Source organism: Artibeus jamaicensis, unplaced genomic scaffold (assembly GCF_021234435.1).
Source record: "Artibeus jamaicensis isolate MK-2021 breed Jamaican fruit bat unplaced genomic scaffold, CSHL_Jam_final contig_723, whole genome shotgun sequence".
In the NCBI taxonomy this organism is placed as follows: domain Eukaryota; kingdom Metazoa; phylum Chordata; class Mammalia; order Chiroptera; family Phyllostomidae; genus Artibeus; species Artibeus jamaicensis.
Window position 1 is genome coordinate 1788625 of NW_026521938.1, and position 27945 is coordinate 1816569.

The 27945-nt window shown below is 45.0% G+C and overlaps 2 protein-coding genes across 5 annotated transcripts in view; both read left to right on the plus strand.

The window, feature by feature from the left end:
* The window catches only part of LOC119053175 (zinc finger protein 256-like), a 74696-nt gene that overhangs the window by 17119 nt on the left and 29632 nt on the right, over positions 1 to 27945 (plus strand). For 2 of the 4 annotated variants that reach the window (XM_053672072.1, XM_037150663.2), the window contains exon 2: positions 27425 to 27551. In XM_053672072.1, the coding sequence (XP_053528047.1) occupies positions 27425 to 27551 (127 nt within the window). Of the gene's footprint in view, positions 1 to 2606; positions 2686 to 26429; positions 26715 to 27424; positions 27552 to 27945 lie in introns of those variants that run through there. The other 2 variants (XM_037150667.2, XM_037150665.2) reach the window with 2 other exon arrangements.
* On the plus strand, positions 1187 to 13019 carry LOC119053178 (zinc finger protein 345-like). The gene is made up of 3 exons (XM_037150671.2): positions 1187 to 1464; positions 2559 to 2685; positions 8503 to 13019. Exons 1-3 carry the CDS (start codon positions 1432 to 1434, stop codon positions 10635 to 10637), a joined length of 2295 nt encoding a protein of 764 aa, XP_037006566.2. The 5' UTR covers positions 1187 to 1431; the 3' UTR covers positions 10638 to 13019.

A 27945-nucleotide genomic window follows, 5' to 3' on the forward strand; every position in this document is an offset into this window, starting at 1 on the left:
AAATGGAGATCACATGGAGGGTTAGCAACAGGGGAGTGGGAGGAGAAAAAGGGGGTAGAAGGTACAAAGAATAAGTAGCATAGACGGTAGGTAGAAAATAGACAGGGGGAGGGCAAGAATAGTATGGGAAATAGAGAATCTAAAGAACTTGTGACACATGAACATAAACATAAACCAAAGGGGGGGTATGGTGGGGGAGGGGGTGTGCAGGGTGGAGGGGAATGAAGAGGGGGAATGGAACAACTCTAATGGCATAATGAATAAAATATATTTTTAAAAGAATAATTGAATCTAAAACAAAACTAAGCAAACAGGAACAGAGACAGAATCATGGATATGGGGAGCATTTTGGAGGGTTGCTGGGGGCAGGGGTTTTGGCGAAAAGGGAAAGAGATTAAGAAATACAAATTGGTAGCTACGGAATAGGTAGGAGGATGTTAAGAACAGTATAGGAAATGGAGTTGCCAAAGAACTTATATGTATGACCTATGGACATGAACTAAGGTGGAGTGGGGGGACTGCCAGAGTGAGGGCTGGTGCTGCGTGGAGGAGGGCAAAGGGGGAAAATTGGGACTACAGTTATAGCACAACCAATAAAGTATAATAATAATTTTAAAAGCCTGCTGTGTCCTAGCCAGGTGGCTCAAATAGTAGGAGCATGATCCCACACACAAAAGGTTGTGGGTTTGGTTTTTGGCCAACATACTTCCCTTCACTGCAGTTTCTATCCCCGGTCAAGGTACATACTGGACAGAATCGATGAATGTTTCTCTTTCTCTCCCTTCCTACTTAAAAAATTTAAAAAATATAATAAACATATCCTTGGGAGAGGATTACGAAAAATAATAAATAGCATGTTGTTCTGAAGCACAGGTAACAACTGGACTTGCAACTGGTATCCAAATGGTGGGGGCCTGAGCCCTGAACCTGTCTTTGGGTAGATAGCCTCAAAGTTGTGTTTTTTCCCTAATTAGCAACAAGGAAAGACCTTCCGTCGATGTAGCAGCAACGCTTCACAGCATCCTTCCAGTGGCAAACATTCCAGTGATTTAGGGTGAAGAATCCCTACCCTTAGAACTATGCGAACTACATTACCCATAAAACTCTGTGTTGAGTTGAGCCAATGGCAGATCAACAAGAAAGCATTTTCCTGAGATCCATCGACGTAGGGTGGGACTTCTGGCATCTTTGTCCAGGCAACAATTCTTGCTGCCATTCCTGTGAGTGTATTTTACCTTCAGGTGGCTGTGTCGGTCGGTCCGGAGGTGACAAAACGGAGAAAGCGTGAAAGAGACGTGGTCCTCTCCGCACAGCCGCGGAATGACGCTCAGAAACACCGCCACCGTGTGACCTGCGCCCGGGCCCCTGCAAGGACGTCTGTGCTAGGACGCTCTCTCCCGCTGTTCCCGCTGGGCTTGCCCACCGAGTGCTATGGCGGCGGCTCCGGGAAGGCGCCTGGCTGCTGTGAGTGCGCGTTCCGGGCCCTACCCCCTCACCTCCCCGAGCCCTGCAGCCTGGGCTGCGCGTTCAGCACGCTCAGCAGCTCACGCGTGTCGGTGGTGGAATGAATGTAGGTCCTCCTGGCAATGCTAATTGGTCCGAAAGAACAGGCTCCAGAATAAGGGTTTTTTTTTTCCCCTTGCTCTGCCCCTGATGAGAGCCCTTCGCACAGAAATACAAGGAGGGTGGTGGTCACCGTAACAGTGTGGCAGGTGAGGAAGGCTTCGATGGGACGAGTGGACGTGATGGTTCTGGGGACAGAGAAGTAACTGAGATGACTTGACACTGAGGGCAAAGCTGCTGCTTGTTCGCTAGAGCTGGATACTCCCCGCGTATGTGCTGTGCTTGCGAGAGTGAGGGGGTGTCTCAGTCTTGCTGGTGGCTAAGGTCAGGGGCAAATGTGGTCAGTTTTGAGTGTCACTGGGCCTGGCATGGAGACCATCAGGACTGGGATTTTTAGGGAAGGTTGTGTGGAGAGAGCCTGATGTGGCTGCTGAGTACAGCACCCAGTGGAAGGGGGTCATGGGCATCTGAAGTTCACATGTGTTTCTGGGAGGCAAATACTGAAACCAGGGCCAGATGTATAGAGGAGACCTTCAAAGCAGCATCTCCACCAATGCGTACCTGTGGGAGCTCAGGGGGGACTGAAGGTGTCAGAGGGACGATCTACAGAATGATGTGCTTATTGGGAAAAAGTGAGTTATTGTCCCAGAGCCCTAGTGTTGGGCACTGAAGGGTACAGCCTCAGCCCCCATTTGTCGGTGCCTTGTCACAATCTAGAGACCCCCAAAGGGAATTAATGACAGGGTGGATGGGACCCTGCAAGCCAGGACCAGGACTGGATTACATCTCTGTGCCTTCCTGCCTGATGAGGCTGAGGGCCGAACATAATGAATAAAAAGGGACCTGAGGGTAGGACAGGCATCAGGGGAATTCCTCTGAGGTGTGCAGCTTTGGAGGAGGGTGGGTGTGGGATAGATGTGTGGGGCGGTGGGCTGTGGGCTCTCACACACAGAATGTTCATGTTTTTTTTTTTCCCCCTCTCTGCATGATAACAGGCCAGTGTGACCTTTGAGGACATTGCCATGCACTTCTCCTGGGAGGAATGGAGGCTGCTTGATGAGGCTCAAAGACACCTGTACCTCCATGTGATGCTGGAGAACTTCACACTTATATCCTCTCTGGGTAAGACCCACGGCCTCACCACCCCCACCCCACTTAGTATTCGGGTACAGACCATAGGCACTGTTTTCTGGGCAGTTGCTGTATTGCTAGGGCTGGTGTGTTTGCACTGCCCTCTTCCCTCCCTGCAGTCCCAGTCCTGAACCCTTTTAGGGAAGGATTCAAGGTCAGTACTATTGCATTAATGGATTCACCATGCCTGCCCTCTCAGTGTCTGGGTTAATGTGTCAAGATCCACATCACTTCTGTATCTCAGGGTTTGGTTCCCTTTTTAAAAAATAGGGATTTTTATTTATTTATGTTTTAGAGACATGGAAAGGGAAGGAGAACTAGAGGAAGAGAAACATCAGTGTGAGAGAGAAGTATTGATCTCTTTCCTCTTCAACATGCCCCAACCCAGGACCAAACTCACAACCCAGGCATGTGTCCTGACCAGCAATAAAACCTGCAGGCTTTCGCTTTGCTGGACAATACCCAAACCACTGAGCCGTAACAGTCACGGGTGATTCTTTCCTTTGCTGTCATTTCCTCCTGCCTACCAGTGCCAGGAGTTGCAGTTGTTGTCCTGGTCGTTACTCTACTGAACAGTGTGTAGTGTTTAAAGCTGTTTTTCTTTTTTTCTGTCTTGTTGAGATATAAACTTGTATATATTAAAGTATACAATGTCCTGATTTGTGTGTGTATGTATGTATATATATGTGTGTATATATGTGTGTGTGTATAGGTGTGTGTGTGTATGGTGGAATAATTATTGCAGTGAAGTTAATAAAACATCGATCACCATATAAAGTTACCTTATTATTTATTTTTTTTTAAATTTTTTTATTGATTATGCTGTTACAGTTGTTCTATTCCCCCCCTTCATTCCCCTCCACCCTACCTCCCCATCCCCATTACCCCCCTTTAGTTTATCACCATGTGTCTCAAGTTCTTTAGATTCTATATTTCCCATGCTATTCTTGCCCCCCCATCTATTTTCTATCAACTGTCTATGCTACTTATTTTCTGTACCTTCTCCCCCCTTCTCCTCCTCCCACTCCCCTGTTGCTAACCCTCCTTGAGATCTTCATTTCTATGTTTCCACTCCTGATCTAGCTGTCCTTTTAGTTTGCTTTTGTTTTAGGTGTGGTTGTTAATAACTGTGAGTTTGTTGTCCTTCCACTGTTCATGTTTCTTTAACTTCTTTTTCTTAGATAAGTCCCTTTAACATTTCATATAATAAGGGCTTGGTGATGATGAACTCCTTGAATTTGATCTTATCTGAGAAGCACTTTATCTGTCCTTCCATTCTAAATGAAAGTTTTGCTGGATAGAGCAATCTTGGTTGTAGGTCTTTGGATTTCATGACTTGGAATACCTCTTTCCAGCCCCTTCTTGCCTGTAAGGTCTCTTTTGAGAAATCAGCTGACAGTCTGATGGGAACTCCTTTATAGGTGACTGTCCCCTTAGCTCTTGCTGCTTCTAGGATTCTCTCCTTCATTTTAATTTTGGCTAATGTAATTATGATGTGCTTTGGTGTGTTTCTTCTTGGGTCCAACTTCTTTGGGACTCTCTGAGCTTCCTGGATTTCCTGGAAGTCTATTTCCTTTGCCAGATTGGGGAAATTCTCCTTTATTATTTGTTCAAATAAGTTTTCCACTGGTGGCTGTTCCTTTCCCCCTTCTGGTACCCCTATAATTAGGATGTTGGAGCGTTTAAAGATGTCCTGGAGATTCCTAAGACTCTCCTCATTTCTTTGAATTCTTGCTTCTTGACTCTTTTCTCTTTGGCCATTATTTGCTTTCTTCTGGTCCACTCCATTGATTTGAGTCCCAGTTTCCTTTTCATCGCTATTGGTTTCCTATGTAATTCCATTCATTTCAATTAGTTTCGCCTTCATATATTTGTCTAATTTGTGGCTATAATCAACCAGTTCTGTGAGGATCCTGATGACCAGTGTTTTAAACTGTGCGTCTGAGAGTTTTGCTATTTCTTCATCACTTAGATTTATAGGTTCCGGGGCTTTGAGCTCGTCTTGAGCCATTTTTGGTCTGTTCGTGCCCTTTAAGTGTGAGGAGCGGAGCCTTGGACTCCCAGGTCGCTGGGTTGTGATGCTGTATGTGGGGGCGTGGTCAGAGCGGGGAAATGGCGGCACCCTCTGCTGTTTTGCACCGCTGGGTAGGAGAGGAGCCTTAGGTGGTTCACCAGGGCCGGGCCACTCAGAGTCGCTGGGTTATGACGCTGTATGTGGAGGTGGGGTCAGAGCAGGGAAATGGTGGCACCCTCCCTGCCGCTTGCCACGGGGACCCGCGCTCCCGGGTCCAATCACCCACTCCCTCGCTTGTCTATCCGTGCACAAATGCGCGACCACAGTCAACCCGCAGCCCTGCTGTCCTCGTTGCCTCCCCGCGGTCACTTGCTTGGTCGCTCGCTCGGTCACTCACTAGGTCCAACCCTGCGCCTGGATTCCGCACGCCTGAGTCCCTCTGACCGAGCCCTCCTGTGCAACCCCGCTCCACCAGCTGCTTGTTTCGCCCCTTACCAGTCAGACTGAAGAATTTGTTGTTAACAGACTTCCGAAAAGTTCAATTTTCTGTGTTCTGGTTGTGTTTTCTGTTGCTAATATTTAGTTGTCTCTAAACTCGGTTGTGTGAGAAGGCACGAATATCCACCTATGCCTCCATCTTGGTGGAAGTCCAGATTCAATCTATTTATTATTTTTTAACCCTCCATGAGATCTTCATTTCTATGGTTCTGCTCCTGATCTAGCTGTCCTCTTAGTTTGCTTTTGTTTTAGGTGTGGTTGTTAGTAACTGTGAGTTTGCTGTCCTTCCACTGTTCATGTTTCTTTAACTTCTTTTTCTTAGATAAGTCCCTTTAACATTTCATATAATAAGGGCTTGGTGATGATGAACTCCTTGAACTTGATCTTACCTGAGAAGCACTTTATCTGCCCTTCCATTCTAAATGAAAGTTTTGTTGGATAGAGCAATCTCAGATGTACGTCTTTGGTTTTCATGACTTGGAATACTTCTTTCCAGCCCCTTCTTGCCTGTAAGGTCTCTTTTGAGAAATCAGCTGACAGTCTGATGGGGACTCCTTTGTAGGTGACTGTCCCCTTATCTCTTGCTGCTTCTAGGATTCTCTCCTTCATTTTAATCTTGGCTAATGTAATTATGATGTACCTTGGTGTATTTCTTCTTGGGTCCAACTTCTTTGGGACTCTCTGAGCTTCCTGGATTACCTGGAAGTCTCTTGCCTTTGCCCGACTGCCAGACTGGGGAAATTCTCCTTTATTATTTGTTCAAATAAGTTTTCCAACCATGACTGTTCCTCTTCTCCTTCTGGTACCCCTATAATTTGGATGTCGGAACGTCTAAAGATGTCCTGGAAGTTCCTAAGACTCTCCTCATTTTTTTGAATTTTGTTCATATTTTTCTGCTTGGTCATGTTTTTCTCCTTCTGGTCCACTCCCTTGAGTCCCAGTTTTCTTTCCATCACTATTGGCTCCCTGTGCATTTCCTCTCATTTCACTTAGTTTAGCCTTCATTTGTTCCTCTAATTTTTGACTAAAATCAACCAGTTCTGTGAGCATCCTGATCACCAGTGTTTTGAACTGTACATCTGAAAGTTTGGCTATTTCTTGGTCACTTAGAGTTATTGGCTCTGGAGCTTTGAGTTCTTCTTGAGCCATGTTTTGGTCTTTTTGTCCCATTACATATGAGGAGTGGAGCCTTAGGTGTTCACCAGGGTGGGGCCAACCAGGTAGCTGGTTTGTGATGCTGTATGTGGGGGCAGGGTCAGAGAGGGACAGTAGCTCTCTCCTCTGCTGCTTCCCGCCACTGGGGCCTGCATGGTCCATCTCACTGCTCGCTTCTTCACCAGTTTATCTGCGCTCGAATGTGTGACTGCAGTCTGCCCTCAGTGGGTCCGCCCGCTTCTCCACACCTGGGATTTGCCCACGGCTGCTGGCGCACCTGGGTGGTGCGCCTGGGTCAGTCCGGTGAATCTTTCCTGCCCAACCCTGCTCTGCTGCTGGCTCTACCCCTCTTACCAGTTTGGCTGAAGGGTTCGTTGTTGTCAGACTTCCATATAGTTCAATTTTGTGTGGTTTGGCTGCGTTTTTGTTGCTAAAACCTTGTTGTTTTTAAACTTGGTTGTGCGAGAAGGCACAGTGTGTCCACCTACGCCTCCATCTTGGCGGAAGTCTGATTTTTTAGTTTTTTATTGAGATATTTTGTTAGTGCATAGATCAACTGATTTTTGTATGTGGATTATGAGTTCTGCAAATTTGCTGGGCTTGTGTATTCATTCTGTCAGATTTTTGAGCAGATTTTGTTTATATAAGATCATATCATCTACAAACACATAAAGTTTTACTATTTAATTAGGATCTTTTTTATTCTTTTTTGTGCCTTACTGTTCAGGCTAAAACTTTCACTACTATTTTGACAAGCCATGATGACGGTGCACATCCTTCACTTGTTCCTGATCTTACAGAAGAGAATTTAACTTGTCACTGTTATATGTTCTGGTAGCTGTGGGTTATCATATATGGCCTTTTTGATATTGAAATATATACCTTCACCTAATTTTTTAATTTAATGATTAGTTTAGAGACAGAGAATGAGAGTAAGAAGGAGAGAGAGAGAGATCAGTTTATTGTTCCACTTACTTATGTATTCATTGGTTGTTTCTTATATGTACCCTGACCAATAAGCAAACCCCTAACCTTGGTGCATCGGGATGATATTCTAACCATCTGAGCTGCCGGCCAAAACCATATTACTTTTTTATTTGTGTAGTTATATTTTTTGCTCCACTGTGCTCCAGTAGTATCTTAATTGTACTGTTGAGCCCTTCAAGAACCAGTTTTGTTTGTGGATAGCTGTCTTAATGTTTTGTTGTAGGTAACAAAAGCAGTTGGTTTTTGTTGTTGCTTTACTATCATGCTTACATGACTCACCTACATCTCTTTTCTGGGTCTGTTATGTGTGGCATTGTTTTGGGAAAGTGCTGGCCATTCAGTGTTCCTGCTTTTTCCTTTTGTCTTTCATGTTCTGTGTAGCTTTCTTGCTAGGACTTTCTGCACATATCAGAGGATGGATCTCTCCAGCTGTGGCAACGTGGGCTGCCATGGGGTGTGGTTCTGGTGAGTGACAGCTGTGGAGATTGTGAAGTCAGGACCTCGTTCAGATCATACCAGGAACCTGACTTTGTTCATTCAGAGTTTTAGTGTCATTACTAGTAGTCACACCAATTTCTACTCTTCATTTTCCAGCTTTCACAACATGCTTACTTGTCAGTTCTACTACTGGTCACTTCCATTGTGGTTTCCAGCCCCAGAGATATTTCCACCTCCGCTGATTCCACATTTCACCTGTTCTCTCACCCCTCTGTCTGTAGTACCCTTGAACATTGGTGCTCAGGTATTGTGCTCTGAGTTGTTCACAAATCTATGTATTGACCTTGTACAGCAGCTAATATCTTGCAGTTGGACGGTAATGGGCTTGTATATGTGCTTCTACCCAGCCTAATGTCAACAGCAGAGAGGGATATACAGGAAGCTGTTGGCAGAAGAAATGCATTGTAAGCCCTGCCTCTTTTCCGTGTGTCCTGACCTATCCACGTATCCTTCCAGTGGCCTGGTTTCCATTCTTTTGTGACTTACAAGTCCAGTACCATACAGCAAGGAGCCAGTTCTTCAAATGAACATTCTTGTTTTGAAAAGGATTTTATGTATTTGTGCCTACATGTGACATGTGAATATGTGTGATATGGTTCTCTCCTTTCTATAGTCAACAGGTACTTCTGCAGCATTTATTTATTTATTTTGTCCAGGTTGCTGCTGTGGAGCAGAGGACATGGAGGCACCCATTGAAGAGAACATTTGTGTACAAGTGTCACAGGCAAGGAATGCCAAGGCAGCTTCGTCTTCCCAGAAGAGCCACCCCTGTGAGAGTTGTGGGCCTGTGCTGAGAGACATTTTTACCTTGGTTGAGCTTCAGGGAACACAACAGAGCCCACCACTGCTGAGGTGTGGGGCATGTGCAAAACGATTTTATTTTAGTGCAAAGTGTCACCAGCACCAGGATGTGCACATGCGACAGAAACCCTTCAGTAGTGTGGACAGGGCCTCATTTGTGAAGAGCTGCGGAATCCACGTGTCAGGGAAGCCCTTCACCTCTGGCAAGGTTTCGAAGGACTTTCTGGCCAGCTCGGGACATCAGCAGCAACAGGACACTCATAAAGCGCAGGAGCCAAACACAGGCACCCAGTGGGAAACAGCGTTACAAAGCACAAAAAGTCATTACACTTTGGAAGAAGGCAAGAAAGCCTTTAGCCCCCAACACACACTTGTGGACCAGGGTGTTCATACTGGGAGGCAGAGTTTTGTGTGCAATGAATGTGGAAAAACATTCAGGTACAAATCCTCATTTGTTACTCACTGCAGAGGCCACACTGGAAAAAGTTTCCGTGTGTGTGGTGAAAGTGGAAAATCATTTAGTGAAACCTCAACCTTCCAACGGCATCAAAAAATTCATACTGGAGCAAGGCAGTTCGAGTGCAGCAAATGTGGAAAATCCTTAAGCCTCAAATCTGTCATTCATTCATGGAAACGGCACAGTGGACAAGCAAATTACATGTGCAGTGAATGTGTACAATCTTTTAGTCATAATCAATATCAGAGAGTTCACACTGGAGGAAAGCCTTACAAGTGTAATGACTGCGAAAAATCTTTTACCTCTGTTGCTGCTCTCAGTTACCATCAGAGAGTTCACACTGGAGAAAGGCCTTATGGGTGTAGTGAATGTGGAAAGTCTTTTATCACTTTTATTGCCCTTTGTTATCATCAGAAAGTTCACACTGGAGAAAGGCATTATGACTGCAGTGAGTGTGGGAAATCTTTTAACAATAGATGGAAACTTGTTCGACACCAGAAAACTCACACAGGAGAAAAGCCTTATGTATGCAGTATATGTGGCAAATCTTTTACTAATAGCTTTACCCTTAAGTATCATGAGCAAGGCCACCTAGGAAAAAGGCCTTACGAGTGCAGCGAATGTCAGAAATCCTTTACCACTAGCTCTGCCCTTCGATATCATCATAGTGTTCACTCGGGAAAAAGACCTTATGAATGCAATGAATGTGGGAAATCTTTTATCTCGCGATCTACCTTTCAATATCATCTGAAAACACATTCAGGAGAAAAGCCTTATAAGTGCAGTGAATGTGGGAAATCTTTTACCAGGAACTATGGTCTTCATTGTCATCAGAGTGTTCACACTGGAGAAAAGCCTTATGAGTGCAGTGAATGTGGGAAATCTTTTACCAGGATCAATGGTCTTCATTGTCATCAGAGAATTCACACTGGAGAAAGACCTTATGAGTGCAGTGAATGTGGAAAGTCTTTTACCACAAGCAGTAGCCTTGCAAAACATCGGAGAGTTCATCCTGGAGGAAGGCCGTTTGAGTGCAGTGAATGTGAGAAATCTTTTGCCAGTAGTGATACCTTCTGTTCTCATGAGATGGTTCACAAAAGAGAAAAGCCTTTTAAGTGCAGTCAGTGTGGAAAATCGTTTTCCTCTGGTTCCACTCTCCGTTATCATCAGAGAGTTCACACAGGAGAAAGGCCTTATGAGTGCAGTGAATGTGGGAAATTTTTCATTTATAGTTCCAAACTTCGTTATCATCAGCGACTTCACACTGGTGAAAGGCCTTATAAGTGCGGTGAATGTGGAAAATCTTTTATCTATAGTTCCAAACTTCGTTGTCATCAGCGACTTCACACAGGAGAAAGGCCTTATGAGTGCAGTGAATGTGGGAAATCTTTTATCTATAGTTCCCTATTGCGTTATCATCAGCGAGTTCACACTGGTGAAAGACCTTATGAGTGCAGTGAATGTGGGAAAACTTTTATCTCTAGTTCCAAACTTCGTTATCATCAGAGAGTTCACACTAGGAAAAAGCCTTAAATGTGTTGGTAATGTTCACTTTTCTGTTCAATGTAACAACCGTGGAGGAAGCTCTGAGGAGCCATCTGTCTAAAAAGAAACTTACATAAGCACAGTGTGGTGATTCCCCAGAATTTTTGTTTATATGAGAAGCGTGTGTAAATATGTTGCATTTTCTAACTTACCCATGTTTTCTGACTTGCTCTTTCGAGTTTTATGTTACAGCTACGTAACATACGTTCTGCTACGTTCTGTGGCTATAGTCCTTTCATTTTTACCACAGTGCACGTCCACAGAGTTTACATCACTCAACACCCTAATGTGCTCAGGGAAGCTGACCTCTGGTTTCATGTATCTGGTTGGAAATAGAAATGCCTGGAGCCCTTAGCAGGTCAATTTCCCATTATGAATAATTTGGTCATGGACCTTGGTCCATATGCTGACCTCGAAAATATGATTTGTGCACTCAGTTTGCATAGAAATGACACCCTGTTTCAGGGATGTGTTCATCTCATGTAACACTTATGATGAGGTTTTTCAGCTTCCAGATCATGATTTTGGGAAGTGCCTGCTGCACATTGCTTTGGCTTGTACAATAATTGAGGCCTTAATCTTTTAATTCTTTTTAATCTTGGTTATTTTTATTGTACAAGTTAGTTTATAAACTGATTCGGGCTCTGCAAGCATGAGGACAACTTTTTTAAATTTACTTTTTAGAGAAGAAGGAAGGGGAAATAATGGGAGAAAAATGTCAGTAGGAGAGAGAAACATTGATTAGTTGCCTTATAAGCACCCCAGACCAAACCCACAATTCAAACCTATGCTCTGACCAAAAAAGGAAGCAGCAACCTTTCAATTTGCATCACAACAACCAACCAACTAAGCCACACTGGTCAGAACATGGGGTGAACACCTTTTTAAGGGTCTCAGACTTTCTCTGCTTCTGGAGTGACTATGATGGCAGAAAGTAACTTTCCTGTTTTGACCAAATTTGCATGGCTGTCCACAGATCTCTAGAAAGGACTGAAGGGCTTTCTGGCCCTCATGTAGATGCCATGTACTTTAGGAGTCTTAGAGATGACCCTGAGGAGAAGACAGGTATGAGAACCTCAAGTACTTACGAAAGTAGCATGATTTCTTTTTCCCCACAGCAGATATCACAGATGATACCACCACTGTCGATGGGATATTTTTAGGTCTACAGAGTCATGTCCCCTGACATCCAAAATTTTCTGTGCTAGGGGCATTTGTTGAAAGACTGGGTACAGGGACAACAATAGTTAGTGCAGAAACAGTGGCCTATCAGGGACTGGGGGAGACGTCAGCCACCTAGATGGAATGTGCATCCAGAAATGTTTCTGTGACTGTGACTGCGTGATGAGTGTACACAGATCTGAGGAACCCTAGGTATGGTTATCATGTGTAGTTGAGGTCATTGTCAGAAAAAAATAAAAATAATCAAAAGGCTTCCTGGGTTCCTGTACCCTGACAGTGATGTCTGCCTCAAAGTCATTACTACACATCAGGAAAGAATAAGAGGGAGACTTATACCCCAGACATGTGGTTCTTGACACAGGCAGCATTCTTGTTGACTCAGGTGAAAATGTTCATTACTCATCATATTTGATGCCATCGAGGCAATACTGAGCCCTAGAGGGCTGAAGAAAGAGATGGTGAAGTCAATATAGGCTGGTCAATCTGATTTTCTGAAAAGATTTGGCCACTTAATCTTTTTTTTTTTTATTGATTATGCTGTTACAGTTGTTCTATTCCCCCTTTATTCCCCTCCACCCTACCCCTCATCCCCACCATTACCCCCCCTTTAGTTTATGACCATGTGTCTCAAGTCCTTTAGATTCTATATTTCCCATGCTATTCTTGCCCCCCCCAATCTATTTTCTATCTACTGTCTATGCTACTTATTTTCTGTACCTTCTCCCCTCTTCTCCTCCTCCCACTCCCCTGTTGCTAACCCTCCTTGAGATCTTCATTTCTATGTTTCCACTCCTGATCTAGCTGTCCTTTTAGTTTGCTTTCATTTTAGGTGTGGTTGTTAATAACTGTGAGTTTGTTGTCCTTTCACTGTTCATGTTTCTTTAACTTCTTTTTCTTACATAAGTCCCTTTAACATTTCATATAATAAGGGCTTGGTGATGATGAACTCCTTGAATTTGATCTTATCTGAGAAGCACTTTATCTGTCCTTCCATTCTAAATGAAAGTTTTGCTGGATAGAGCAATCTTGGATGTAGGTCTTTAGATTTCATGACTTGGAATACCTCTTCCCAGCCCCTTCTTGCCTGTAAGGTCTCTTTTGAGAAATCAGCTGACAGTCTGATGGGGACTCCTTTATAGGTGACTGTCCCCTTAGCTCTTGCTGCTTCTAGGATTCTCTCCTTCATTTGAATCTTGGCTAATGTAATTATGATGTGCCTTGGTGTGTTCCTTCTTGGGTCCAACTTCTTTGGGACTCTCTGAGCTTCCTAGATTTCCTGGAAGTCTATTTGCTTTGCCAGATTGGGGAAATTCTCCTTTATTATTTGTTCAAATAAGTTTTCCACTGGTGGCTGTTCCTTTCCCCCCTTCTGGTACCCCTATAATTCGGATGTTGGAGCGTTTAAAGATGTCCTGGAGGTTCCTAAGACTCTCCTCATTTCTCTGAATTCTTGCTTCTTGACTCTTTTCTGTTTGGCCATTATTTGCTTTCTTCTGGTCCACTCCATTGATTTGAGTCCCAGTTTCCTTTTCATTGCTATTGGTTTCCTGTGCAATTCCATTCATTTCAATTAGTTTCGCCTTCATATATTTGTCTAATTTGTCGGTATAATCAACTAGTTCTGTGAGGATCCTGATCACCAATGTTTTAAACTGTGCGTCTGTGAGTTTTGCTATTTCTTCATCGCTTAGATCTATTGGCTCTGGGGCTCTGAGATCCGCCTGCGCCATTCTTGGTCTGTTCGGGCCCTTTAAGTGAGAAGGGGCGCCTTGGATTCCCAGGCCGCTGGGTTGTGACGCTGTATGTGGGGGCGTGGCCAGAGCGGGGAAATGGCGACCCCCTCTGCCGCTTCTCACAGCTGGGTGCGGAGGGAGCAGTGCCTTAGGTGGTTCACCTGGGCCGGGCCACTCAGAGTCGCTGGGGTATGTGGAGGTGGGGTCAGAGCAGGGAAATGGCGGCGCCCTCCACTGCCGCTTGCCGTGGGGACTTGCCGGCCGGGTCCAACCGCCCACTCCCTCGCCTGTCCACCCGCGCACAAATGCTCGACCTCAGTCAACACGCAGCCCCGCTGCCCCGCTGTCTCCCCCGCGGTCGCTCGCTCGGTCGCTCACTAGGTCCAACCCTGCGCCTGGATTCCGCGCGTCTGACCGAGTCCTCCGGTGCAACCCTGCTTCACCAGCCGCTGGTTTCGCCCCTTACCAATCAGGCTGAAGAATTTGTTGTTAACGGACTTCCGAAAAGTTCAATTTTCCGTGTTCTGGCTGTGTTTTCTGTTGCTAATATTTAGTTTTCTCTAATCTTGGTTGTGTGAGAAGGCACGGCACATCCACCTATGCCTCCATCTTGGCGGAAGTCTGGCCACTTAATCTTGAGCCATGTTCAAAAACTTTATTACCAATTTGCATGTAGCTTTTTTGGACCATAAGACGCACCTAGGTTTTAGAGGGGGAAAATTTTTTGAAGCAAAAAATGTGGTAAAATATTTAATAACGTAAATAACATTTCACCAATGTAAATGTAAAGCTACGTTCAGACTGTAAGACACACTCCCATTTTTCTACCAAATTTGGGGAAAAGAAGTGCACTTTATAGTCCAAAAATACTGTACTACCTGCATATATTTGAAGTGTATGATTTGACCAGTTTCGACATAGGTATGAACCTGTGAAACCGTCATCATAGTCCTTATCTGTCCTTCATTGCTCACTAGCTACCTCTGAGGCCAAACCGGCCCCGCTAGGACAGAAGAGCTTGTTGAATCAGTGTAGAATTACCCCAGCTTAGTTTCTGAAAATAGTAGAAAATCTACATTTTTGTTTTCTTTGTAATCCTCACTCAAGGATATGTTTATTGATTTTAGAGAGAGAGAGAAACATATCTTTTGCCTCTGAGAAATGCCCTGGCCAGGGATGAAACCCACAACCTAGGTATGTGCCCTGACTGGGGATCCAATTCACAACCTATTTGTGTAAAGGACAACACTTCAAACAGACGAGCCACTTGTCCAGGGCCTTTTTGAAAAATTTTTATTTATTTTTAGAGTGAAAGGGAGAAAGAAAGGGAGACAAACATCTATTGATTGCCTCCGATGCGCCCCAACCGGGGACCTGTCCCGTAACCCAGGCATGGGCCCTGACTGGGAATCGAACTGGTGACCTTTTAGTTTGTGGGGCATGCCTAGCCCATTGAGCTACACCAGTTAAAGCAGCGATGCTGCCAAAGTCTAATCTAAAATGATAGTTCCTGATTGCATTTCCACCAGCATTTTATGAGAGCCTGCCTCTATTCTTTCATATTTTTGCCAGTACTTCATATAGTCTTTAAGCCCTTTCAGTACATGTAATGCTATCTGTGTGGTTCTAATTACATTTGTCCAAGGGTTTGTGATTTCTGAGCTTTTTTCATCTGCTTCTTTGTCACCTGTATAGCTTCTTTAGTACAATTTCTGTTTATATCACCCATCTTTTTCTCCTTTCTAATTTATGGCTATTTTCCTTCTCATTTGTGAATAATACCCTGAAACAACAAAGACATTAAAATTTTACTCATATAGCATCAGCATCATTTTTCTGTTCAGTGCATTGTTTCTAAATTTTCTTATTTCCCTCAAATTGTTTATGTCATGCAGAATGTCATGGCCACAGGTTTTACTCTGCATATTAACCATTTCCAACACATAAGTCCAGGGTTCTAGTAATACAATAAATCTAGACCTGCTTTGTATTGTTTGCCTATTCCCAAAGTGTAAATTCTCACACTATGAAAGTGACGTGCTCAGAGAAGGAGCTGAAAAATTCTGCTGTGTCCCATTGTGTTGAGCCAAAAGCTAAACCAACTGCCTGCAAGAGGAGACTTTGAAAAACGCCAGGCAGAGAACAGGTGGGGCTGCCAGCTGGCTGGAGTTTGCAGAGGCTCCATAGGCTGGAGACAAGAATCCAAACATGCCCCAATAGAGAGAGCTGTTTGAATATGTGAGGTCTTGGAGATGCTGAGGGGCCTCACTTACCTGTCGGTGCAGACATTCTTTGTTCTAAGTTGCTTCCTCTGACCCAAACCTGGTTTTTTTTTTAAGATTTAATTATTTTATTTTAGACAAGGGAAGGGAGGGAGAAAGAGAGGGAAACATCAGTGTATGGTTGCCTGGCCCACAACCCAGGCATGTGTCCTGACTGGGAATTGAACTGACAACGCTTTGGTTTGCAGGCCGGTGCCCAATCCACTGAGCCACGCCAGCCAGGGCCCATTCCTGTTTTTTAATTTATTTATTTTTATCCTTAACTGAGGACATTTTGTCAGTGATTTTTGAGAGAGACCCAGGAAGAGAGAGAAATATCAATGCAAGAAAAAAGCAGCTATTGGCTGCCGTGCATACACACCTGGACAGGATTGTATGTGTCAAGACAGAACCTAACCAACAACCCAGGCATGTGCCCTGACTGGGAATCAAACCCACAACCCTTTGGCTACATAAAGTCCAACCAACTAAGCCATACCAGCCAAGGTTCCACCCATACCTTCCAAGGAGTTCTCATCTTCTGAATACTCCAGGTGATTTTCTTTTCCTTTCTGTAATTGTTGGTCAGTCGCATGGAAGGTTTTACCTTCCATGCATTTCACCGCACTGCTCTGGGTCACTTTTCCAGATGCCCGGATCCCAGAAAGATGCTCTGGTCACTGGGGTCATTGCTAGTATCCCCTGTCCCCAGTGGGGCCTCTGAGGAGGACAGGCCCTAGAGCAGCTAATGGACGGATGAACCTCTGGGCACCCCAATGTCAGCTTGGTCCACACCAGGTCTCCTTGCCTTCTCATCCCTGAGGGGGAGTCCCTTTTTTTCCGTGGATGCAGATACTTCAAGTCACAGTGCCACAGTGTCCCCTTCAAGGGGACAACAAGGAAGAGGGCCAGCCAGGTGGTGCTTAGGGTGGTGAATGCTGGGACACAACAGTGAAAATCCAGAGACCCACTGTTTTTGTGACGAGGGCTGGCGCACCCTGCAAGCCCCAGTGGACACCTAAAGGGAGTCGCTCCCTCACAGAAGTGACTTAGGGAGAATATTCCTCCCTGAGTTTTTGCTTCTTTGGAGTTTAAGAAGCGGGGAAAAAAAGGGAGAAACACTGATGATTGCCTCTCCTTCCATTCTCCCAACCAGGGATCCACCTGCGACTGAGGCATGTGCCCTGTGGAAATCAAACCAGCAACCTTTCATTTTGCAGGCCAGAGCTCAGTTCACTGGGCCACAACAGTCAGGGCTCTCACCACTTTTTTTAAAAAATACTTTACTGTTATTCTACTACAGTTGTCCCAATTATTCCTCCTCCACCCAGCCCACGCTCTTACCACTCTTTTTTATGTGAAGCATAGCGCAGATCACATAGGGATGGGCAAAAGTCACATCCAGATTTTCAACAATTCAGTTTTCCAAAATATATTGTTAATGCACAAAATCTCAGTGCAGATTGATAAAATATCACTTTATTGTACTAAGATACAATATAGGAACATTTAAAACCCCACACATTCAGCAATCTGCATCTGCAGAAAGTTAAATGGACACTCTTTAAAACATTGTTTTTTCTCTAGGATGTACAATAATTAGTGATGCTTTTCACTTTTGATGTTTATAGTAATCCACTAATAAAAAATAGAAATTTGGACATTCTATACATTTTTTAAATTAAAATCACTTGCCCCGCTAAACCTTTGCAACCTCAGGTGGGAAATTCTGCAGCTGTAAGAGACTCCTATAAATCACATGTATCTCAGGTGCCCTGTTCATAGTCCCACAGCAGAAGGTGGAATTCCCCTTATTCTTCATCAACACCACCTTGATGGTGTCTCAGAATACTGATTCTTGCACCCTGCCTGCAAAGGGAATGGGTAGGTTTGGGTTTGGGGCTGAGAAGCCACATTTCTAATGAGCCCCTAGGTGCTGATGGACTGGTCTGTGCAGCCCCTGAGAAGATTCCTAGGGAAGGCCAGGCTGCTTCCCTTCTGCTCCAGTCCGTGGGGCTGCAGGTGTGCTCACTCGGAGGAGCAGCAGAGCTACGCTTCCTAGTGGACACCCTCAGAGTGTCTGCAGTGAGCCAAGCTGGCTAATGGTGACGAGGGCTTGAGGACCTCCATTGCCTGGGAGCCCTGTGAGGGCTCCAGACACTGAAGCCGCCTAGCAACCTGCTTCTTTGGCTTGGGAATGTGATTAAACATGTAGGCCATTAGGCTAAGCTGGGTCTACTGCTATGCATGGGCAAACTGAAAACCTAATTCAGAGTAGATTCTTGTAAATGTCTCAATGGTAAGAAATTGAGAATGACTGGCCACAGACAGCCAAGTAGGCTTTTTCAAATGAGGCAACTCCTTAACTTGTATGAGCCAATCATTTTCATCCTTTACTTTCCTTCTGCTAAACCAAAGCCTTTCCCGGAGTCTGGTTTGGTGCTGCCTAATTGGACAATTGTTTCCTCAAGTAAAACAATCTATGGTACACATTAACAGGAATCATGACAATGCCTGCAATTCTTAGCACAGGCAGCCACCAGGAAATACCTGGAGAAAGGGGGCAGGACCCGAGACATTGAGCTCTCACGCTGTGCCCAAGCCAAAAAAAAAAAATGCAAGCCAGGTGAGATGCATTAATCTGACCGCAAGATTCCTGACACCCTAACACTCGAGTTCTTTCTTTGAAGTAGGTGATGATGGGGCTGCTGTGGGAGAAATTTTCTGGGAGCAGAGCACACCACTCAGCGCTGGTGTCCTCAGCATAAATGCCAGAAAGTGGACCTTACTAGAGCCATGGTCCAGCTGTGGAGTGACAGAAATGACTGGGGAGGGAGGGAGGACAGAGATGAGCCCAGGATTCTAGGAGGGATGTGAGAGTCTTACCCATGGATACTGTAAGTATGGAGTTCTCCAGCATCTAATCACAGTATGTCAAACTCAGCCTCACCGAGGAGCCATCATTTCTGGTAGAAGTTACTGGCCATGCCCTCAAAGATCATGCTCTGTCGTAATGGAGGTGGTTCATTCTATTAGTAGGATCTCTTCTAAAACCATAAGTTGATACACCCCCCTCCCACAGACACACACATAAACATACACACATCCATCCTCTCTGGTCAACAGCTCCCAATCTCCCTGCTCAAAGAAGATAACAGGCCCCAGTGCCCACTCTGGGGCCACATTGATTACCATCTCAGGGCACAAGAACAGGATGGTGGGCAGAGGCTATTTTGTCTCTGGACCCGACATGTCAGGCCACATATTCTCTTACCATGTAAAACAGTAAACAGACAACATGTTTCCATGTCATTTTGCTTCCATGACACCTGTACTCCCACCTCCATTTATTTCTCAGAAGACTTGGCCACCTGCCAGATGATTCTCTTCCCAACTCCACTAGATGCCCAAGCTAGACATGCACTTGCAGCACCCACCCTCCCTTCCTGATGGACTATTAGCATTACCATCATGTCCGGAATTCCTCCTAATAATATTACTAAGAGCTCTCCTGCTCCACACACTCTCCAGCACTCTTGTAGATGGGTCCATCCAAAAGCCCTTCCCTGTGGGTCCAGATGCCCACTAAACAATTGCGGTTCTTTGTTCTCTGAAATATCGCATACACCGAACATGACCAAAAAGACAACTATTGATAATGCCACAGAAATGTCCTCCCACTGTGGACCACCCATCTCAGTGACAGAACGTCCATCCTTCCAGTAGCTAATACCAGAAATCTGAGTCATTCTTTTTTTGAGTCATTCTTGATGCTTCATTTCTCTCTCACCATCTCAGTCACAAAATCTGGGCTGCCCTATTTTAAAAACTGATATAAAATCCATTTACCTTTCTTCCCTCCACCACAATGGGTCACACCATCAACTCACCTGAATGTCTTGTGAATGGAACCAACCAGAGCATCTGTACAGAGCCCTGGGTGTGGGATTCACACGGGGCCAATCCCTGAGAGCAAGATTCTTGTCCACTGCTGCTGCAGAGACAGGCAGGACCACTGTTCCAGTGCATCTGAAAGGCAGAGCTTCAAACTAAAGAAGATTATTCGTGAGTCATATGATCTCATGAAGTTTGCACTGGGTCAAAGTTTGAACTTGCTTCGGATACAGCATCTTTATTTCTCATTTCCTCTGTTTGGAATGGAAATGGGTATCCTACTCCCATTTCACCAGTGTCTTTTGGAAGCACATAACTTCTACTTTCACAGGTTCATAGCAGGAATGGAAGTTTGTCTCAGGATAAATAGGACCTTGAGTCTCATTCATATCTGACTTAGATCATATTTAGATGAGTCTTTGGACTACTTTATTTAAAAATATATTTTATTGATTATGTTATTACAGCTGTCCCATTTTGCCCCCTTCCCTCCCCTCCACCCTGCACCCCCTCCCACACACATTTCCCACCTTTAGTTCATGTCCATGTGTTACACTTATAAGTTCTTTAGCTTCTACATTTCCCATACAATTCTTGCCCTCCCCCTATTTTCTACCTGCCATCTATGCTACTTATTCTCTGTACCTTTCCCCCTTTCTGCTCCTCCCACTCCATTGTTCATAACCCTCCCTGTGATCTCCACTTCTATGGTTCTGCTCCTGATTTAGTTGTCTGCTTAGTTTGCTTTTGTTTTTGATGTGGTTGTTAATGATCGTGAGTTTGCTGTCATTTTACTGTACATGTTTTTTATCTTCTTTTTCTTAGATAAGTCCCTTTAACATTTCATATAAAAAGGGCTTGGTGATGATGAACTCCTTTAACTTGACCTTATCTGAGAAGCACTTTATCTGCCCTTCCATTCTAAATGATAGCTTTGCTGGATAGAGCAATCTTGGATGTAGGTCTTTGGATTTCGGAATACTTCTTTCCAGCGTCTTCTTGCCTGTAAGGTCTCTTTTGAGAAATCAGGTGACAGTCTGATGGGAACTCCTTTGTAGGTAACTGTCTCCTTATCTCTTGCTGCTTCTAGAATTTTCTCCTTCATTTTAATCTTGAGTAATGTAATTATGATGTGCCTTGGTGTGTTCCTCCCTAAGTCCAACTTCTTTGGGACTCTGAGCTTCCTGGATTTCTTGGAAGTCTATTTCCTTTGCCAGAATGGGGAAGTTCTGCTTTATTATTTGTTTAAATAAGTTTTCGACTTCTTGCTCTTCCTCTTCTCCTTATGGTACCCCTATAACTCGGATGTTGGAATGTTTAAAGATGTCCTGGAGGTTCCTAAGCCACTCCTCATTTTTTTTTTTTAATTCTTCATTCTTCATTCTTTTCTGAATGGTCCACTCCATTGATTTTAGTCCCAGTTTTGTTTTCATCACTGTTGGTTCCTTGTACACTTTCCTTTGTTTCACTTAGTGTAACCTTCATTTTTTTTTCATCTAATTTGCAACCAAATTCAACCAATTCTGTGAGCATCCTGATCACCAGTGTTTTAAACCGTGCATCTGACAGTTTGGCTATCTCTTCATTGCTTAGTTATATTTTTTCTGAAGCTTTGATCTATTCTTTCATTTGGGCCATTTTTTTTTTGTCTTAGCTGGCCTGTTACGTAGTGAGGGGCAGAGCCTTAGGTATTTATCAGGGTGGGGCAACCCAGTCCTTGCGTCATAACCCTGTATGTGGGGCAGGGGTTTGAGAAGGAACAATGGCGCTTGCTCCTCTCTCTGCCAGATTTCAGTCACTTCTCCTGCTTCCCACAAGCAAATTGGGCCCTTCTGATGCTGATTCCCAGATGGGTGTGTTTGTGTACGTTCTAGGACCCTGTGGGTCTCTCCAATGAACTCTCCTGTAAGGCTGGGAGTCTCTCCCGGAACCTCAACCCTGACAGGTGTTTTCAATTGGTGTTTTAAGGCTTTATTTACCCAAGCTGGGGCCCTAGGTTTCAGGGCCTGTCTCACTCCCTGGTTTTGTCTGGTTTATCTGCATGCAAATGTGGGAACACCTGGTCTGCTAGCAGCCTTGTGTGCTGTGCCCCTCCACAACCCATTGCCTTGCAGGGTCCACCAGCTGCCACCTTGTGCACCTGGGATTCCACCAGCCACCACTTTGCCGAGACCCCTCTCCACGTGGCTGCCCGACTCCATCCCTCCTATGGGTCTGGATGAATATGTCTACTTTAACTCCTTGGTTGTCGAACTTCCAAACAGTTCATTTTTCTGTCAGTACTGGTTGTTATTTTGTTTCTAAATTATTGTTGTCCTTATTTTGGTTGTGCAAGGAGGCACAGTGTGTCTATCTACACCTCCATCTTGTCCGGAAGTTCTCCTTGGACTTCTTTATATCGCATTGTAATTTACTGTATAGTCACATAGTTTTTCTTTTATATTTTGTGTCTGTGCTGGTACTAATGTTTCAAGAAAAAAACAAAAAATCTCTGAGGTATTAACTTTCTTCAACAACCTCTGATATTTCCTCAGAATTATTTGTGCCATTGTCTTTGAATAACTACATAAACACATTACTTAGTTTCTGAAACTTTGTGTTTCAAAACCGCTTTGCTTTTTGGTTCATACCCAATCCCCCATGAAGCACTGCACCTGCACCAGCCAAGGTGGAGGCATAGGTGGAAACATTATGCCTCCTTGCACGACCAAATTTAAAGACAACAAAGACAAAACACAACCAAACAGACAGAGAAGTAAACTCTACCAAAGTCCAACAACAACGAACCATTCATCCAGACCAGTAGGAGGGGCAAAGTTGGCAGTGGCGGAGAGGGGTCCCAGCAGGAGAAGGCAGTGGTTGGCAACCCAGGTGGTGCAGGACAAAAACCCAGTAAGGCTCACAAGGCAGCTGGATGACCGCGGACACACATTCGCGTGCATATAAACCAGGCAGATTTAAAAACGGTCAGTGAGACAGACTGCGCAACCCAGGGCCCCAGTGACTGGAAATAAAGCCTAAAAGCACCGATTGGAAAAACTTTTGGGGGTTGAGGTGCCAGGAGAGGCTCCCAGCCTCACAGGAGAGTTTCTTGGAGAGACCCACAGGGTCCTAGAATGGACACAAGCCCACCCGCCCAGGAACCAGCACCAGAAGGGCCCGATTTGCTTGTGGGAAGTGGCAGAAGGGACTGAAATCTGAGAGAGAGCAGAAAAATGCCATTGCTCCCTCTCTGACCCCACCCCCAGTCACAACCCAGGGACTGGGTTGACCAGCTCTGGTGAACACCTAGGCTTTCACTCTCATACCTAACAGGCATGAACAGACCAAAACATTATGGCTCAAGCAGAAGAACAGCTCAAAGCCCCAGAGCCAATACTTCTAAGCACCCAAGAGATAGCCAATCTATCGGATGTGCAGTTCAAAACACTGGTGATCAGGATGCTCACTGAACTGGCTGATTTTAGTCGCAAATTAGATGAAAATATGAAGGCTACACTAAGTGAAATGAAGCAAATTGCACAGGGAGCCAACAGTGATGGAAATAAATCTGGGACTAAAATCAATGGAGTGGACCAGAAGGAAGAAAGAAATGACCAAACAGAAAAGAATGAAGAAGCAAGAATTCAGAAAAATTAGGAGAGGCTTAGGAACCTCCAGGACATCTTTAGACGTTCCAACATTCGAATTATAGAGGGTGCCAGAAGGGGAAGAGGAACAGCAACAAGTGGAAAACTTATTTGAACAAATAATAAACAAGAACTTCCCCAATCTGGCAAAGGAACTAGACTTCCAGGAAGTCCAGGAGGTTTAGAGAGTCCCAAAGAAGTTGGACCCAGGAAGGAACACACCAAGGCATATAATAATTGCATTAGCCAAGATTAAAATGAAGGAGAGAATCCTAGAAGCAGCAAGAGATAAGGGGACAGTCACCTACAAAGGAGTTCCCATCAGACTGTCACCTGATTTCTCAAAAAAGACCTTACAGGCAAGAAGGGTCTGGAAAGAAGTGTTCCAAGTCATGAAATCCAAAGACCTACATCCAAGATTACTCTATCCAACAAAATTTTCATTTAGAATGGAAGGGCAGATAAAGTGCTTCTCAGATAAGGTCAAGTTCAAGGAGTTCATCATCACCAAGCCCTTATTATAGGAAATGTTAAAAGGACTTATCTTAAAAAAAGAAGATAAAAAATATGAACAGCGAAAGGACAGAAAACTCACGATTATTAACAACCACATCTAAAACAAAAGCAAACTAAGCGGACAACTAAATCAGGAGCAGAACCATAGAAATGGAGATCACATGAAGGGCTAGCAACAGGGGAGTGGGAGGAGGAGAAGGGGGGAGAAGGTACAGAGAATAAGTAGCATAGATGGTAGGTAGAAAATAGACAGGGGGAAGGGCAAGAATAATATGGAAAATGTAGAAGCTAAAGAACTTGTGACAGGTGGACATGAACTAAAGGAGGGTAATGGGGGAGGGGGTGTGCAGGGTGGAGGGGAGGGAAGGGGGCAAAATGGGACAACTGTAATGGAATAATCAGTAAAATATATTTAAAAAACCTATTATAGAATAAGAAAAGAACTGCATCTGACATTTATCAAAAATGATAATCACAAGGCTATGAGATCATGGGCTTAAGATGCCCTCTTTATCTCAGTGGTCATATGCTCTGCTTGCACACTTGCTGTGACTATGAAGCTTGTCATCAGCTGACCCATACCAAAATAGCATTAGTTAACTTGTTCTCCATTTAAGAAAGACATCTGCTCATGAAAAAAATCAACCCTCGCTGGTGTGCCTCAGTGGGTTGAGGGTTGGCCTGTGAATCAAAATGTCACTGGTTAGATCCCCTGTCAGGGCACATATCTGGGTTGTGGGCCAGGTCCCTAGTTGGGGGCATGTGAGAAGCAACTGATTGATGGTTCTCTCTCTGACTTTCTCCCTCCCTTCCCCTTTCTCTAAAAAGGAAATAAAAGCTTTAAAATGTTGATCTCTGGCTGGTGTGGCTCAGTAGCCAGTGAAAGTTTACCAATTCAATTCCAAGTCAGGGCACACACCTGGGTTGTGGCCCAGGTTCCCACTTGGGGGCGTGAGAGAGGCAACTGATCTGTGTATCTCCCCCACATCAATGCTCCTCTCCCTCTCTTTCTCCTGCCCTTCCCCTCTTTCTAAAAATCAATCAATAAAACATTTAAGAAAAAATTGAGTACAGTCAGCCCTCATTATTCATGGGTTTTGCATCCTTGGATTCAACTAACCTTCAATGGAAAATATTCTAAAATAAATGTTATGCTCTTCCTGATGTGCTATGTAGTTAGGGCTATGAGGGTTTCATGTTCGTGTGTGTACTAAACATGAACAGATAGTTTTCCTGCCATTATTCCCTCAAAATACAGTTTAACTACTATTTATATAACATTTATATTTCATTGTGTATTACAATTAATTACAATTAATCTAGAGATTATTTAAATTTTACAGGGGATATATGCAAAGACTATGCCATTTTGTATAAAAGACTTGACCATCTACAGATTTTGGTGTCTGCAGGGTCCTGATGGAAACTGAGGAACAACTGTGTATCTTAGATTATGGAGTAAGAAATATTATGTGGATGAAAGTGTTCCTCAATGGGCAGAACTCTACCAGCAAGAGAGAGGTTTTCTATGGGAACCAGAGGTAGAGCTTGTCAACATAAGAAATGTCCAAAGCTGTAGAGAATTTTTATAAGAAATATTTGAGCCAAAATTATGACATATGACATACAGGAGTAACATCTCAACTGCTCCCGAGAATAACAGTTTTGCAATTTTTTTTTTATGCCATTGAAATGAAGGAGGAAACAAACAAAATTACATGAAGTTCTGCGAAAGCAAAGTGAGGATTGGATTACTGGATACCTAACCACATTATGTGCTCTCTTGAGGGTTAATGCTCCCTTCGAGGGCTATTATTCTGGTATTTCAAAGGTGTGTTAACCTCCAGGCACAAGAACAATGGACCGGGCTGCCCTAAAACCTTTCACTAAAAGGTTAGTCCTAGGGTGGGACTATCCACATGCCCTGCCCAGTGAGGAATTTATGACCCGATCAACCTGGGATATCACTTTCCATAGAACCTCTTCCTTTTCCCCTTGCACAAACTTAACGTTGTTCACCTAATTCAGAATATCCATCTTCTGTCTTCTGAGCCATGGCTCTGTACGGAGTCATTTCTCTTGTTTTTGGCCAATCATAGCACAACAAAATAACAAATATTCACCTCAGATTACAGACATTTGCAGAGCAATGACTACGTGTTCAACTATGCCTGTACTACTTTATATGTGAATGACTCTGTAGAAGGATATGCCCTTTTACATCAGGAGATTTGAGAGCATAGTTTTTATATTTTTATCTTCTGGGGGCAGGCTAAAATATTTTTATCTCCTGGGGGCAGGCTGAGCTTCACAGAAAAATAAATGACGTCTGTGGCTGCAGACATTTATTTTGCCTCAGGAAGTAGGAACATCGCTTTTGCTAAATTCCTTGCGTAGCAAACCTGGTAGTAGACCAGGATGGAAAACTCCCTTCTTGCGGCCTCTAGAGACCTGGGAACTACCTTACCCAGAAAACCCGGGGCGGAGTTGAGCCAATGACACATCAGGATGAAAGTTTTTCCTTGCGATCACAACTACTTGGGGCGGGGCTTGCGGCGTCTTCCTTGTGGCGGGCATTTTTTTCAGCTCCCCAGCAGCTTTGGGAACTGAGCTGACGAAACAAGTAGGCGCAAACGCGTTATTATTTTCACCGCCCAGACCCGGGCGTGAGGCTGGGCTATGCCACCCAGATGACCGGTGCCACGGCCGACACTAGGACCACTTTATCTAGGGACCCCTCACCTCTCCCGCCTCTGCCGCCGCTCCCTCCTCACCCTCTGCCCGCGCCAGTCGCGCTCTGCTCTGCTCACTAGTCTGATGGCAGCATCCGCGCTGCCTCGCCCGGCGGAGGTGAGTGCGCGTCCCCTGGGTCTTCCCCAGTCTCACCCCACTGAGCTCTGCAGCCAGGGTGCGGGACGCCTGTCACATCCCTGGGGCACCCCAGGCCCGGAATCCGGGATTGCAAGGGAGGCTGAGTGGAGACAGTAGGGTTGTGGCTACTGAGGGGACAGCAAGTACAATGCAGAGGGGACCGGAGTTGTTCATGTCTGAAATTTACATGGCCTTCTGGGCACCTAAATATGAAGCGAAGGTCAGAGGCCAGCAGGGAGGACTGCAGAGTCTCACCGGGCTTTCCCCGGCTGTGGGGCCCGGCAGAGGATGGGGCTGTGCTGGATGGTGTTTGAGTCTCCCCAGCACTCTCTCTGGGTGCCCTGGGCCGCCCACCGACTGAGTGGAGAGAGAGGCCTGTGATGCAGGGCTGTGGGGGTGGGACTGTGGGAACCAAGGATGTTAGAAGGTGGTGTGTACACAGTGTCGTGCATACGTGTAGGTCGTGTGAGGTGATGGCCCCAAGGCCTTGGGGTGGGACCCCAAGTTCCCTAAGTTGGAACTTAGGGTTCCCTAAGAAGTGAACAGGCATCCCAGTCTCCAGCGCCTGGTATCCCTTCTGCTGCGAGAGCCCTGGAAGAGGATGAGCAGGAGGAAGATGTGTGAGATGGTGGACTGGGAGGTTCTCAGAAAGACAAAGTTTGTGGTTTCCTCTGTCCCCATCTTGACAGGCCATCGTGACCTTTGAGGATGTTGCTGTGCACTTCTCCTGGGAGGAATGGAGGCTCCTTGATGAGGCTCAGAGACGCCTGTACCTCGATGTGATGCTGGAGAACTTTGCACTTACATCCTCTCTGGGTAAGACTTGTACAGTTTCACCAGTGACGTGGACTGGGCTCTGGCCTGTCTCACCCTCCTCTCCCCAGAGGGTGTTGTGTCCTTCTCACATGTGGACCACAGGCCCTGCTTCCTTCTCTAGCCTGCTGTGTTTCTAGGGCTGGGTGTTGCGCTGCCGTCTTCTTTGGGCTGCAGCCCCAATACCTGCTGCAATACCTTCTTCTCTTCCAGACGGATTACATTGACCTTATGCATTCCGTATGCTTCCCCACCCCTTGGGCCAGTCACTGTGTCCACAGCTATAGTAATTGTTTTGATCCCTTCCTTTAGCTGACATTTCCTAGAGCCTCCCTATGCTAGAAATGCCCCAAATCGGGAGTGTTGCCGTCATTACTATTTACCATGGGCTGTTTAA

Excerpts from the sequence above, each read along its gene's own strand:
- LOC119053178 (XM_037150671.2), top strand. The coding sequence starts at position 1,432 with ATGGCGGCGGCTCCGGGAAGGCGCCTGGCTGCT. Across the intron at positions 1,465-2,558 it reads CGGGAAGGCGCCTGGCTGCT|GCCAGTGTGACCTTTGAGGA; the intron begins GTGAGTGCGCGT and ends GCATGATAACAG. Across the intron at positions 2,686-8,502 it reads CACACTTATATCCTCTCTGG|GTTGCTGCTGTGGAGCAGAG; the intron begins GTAAGACCCACG and ends TATTTTGTCCAG.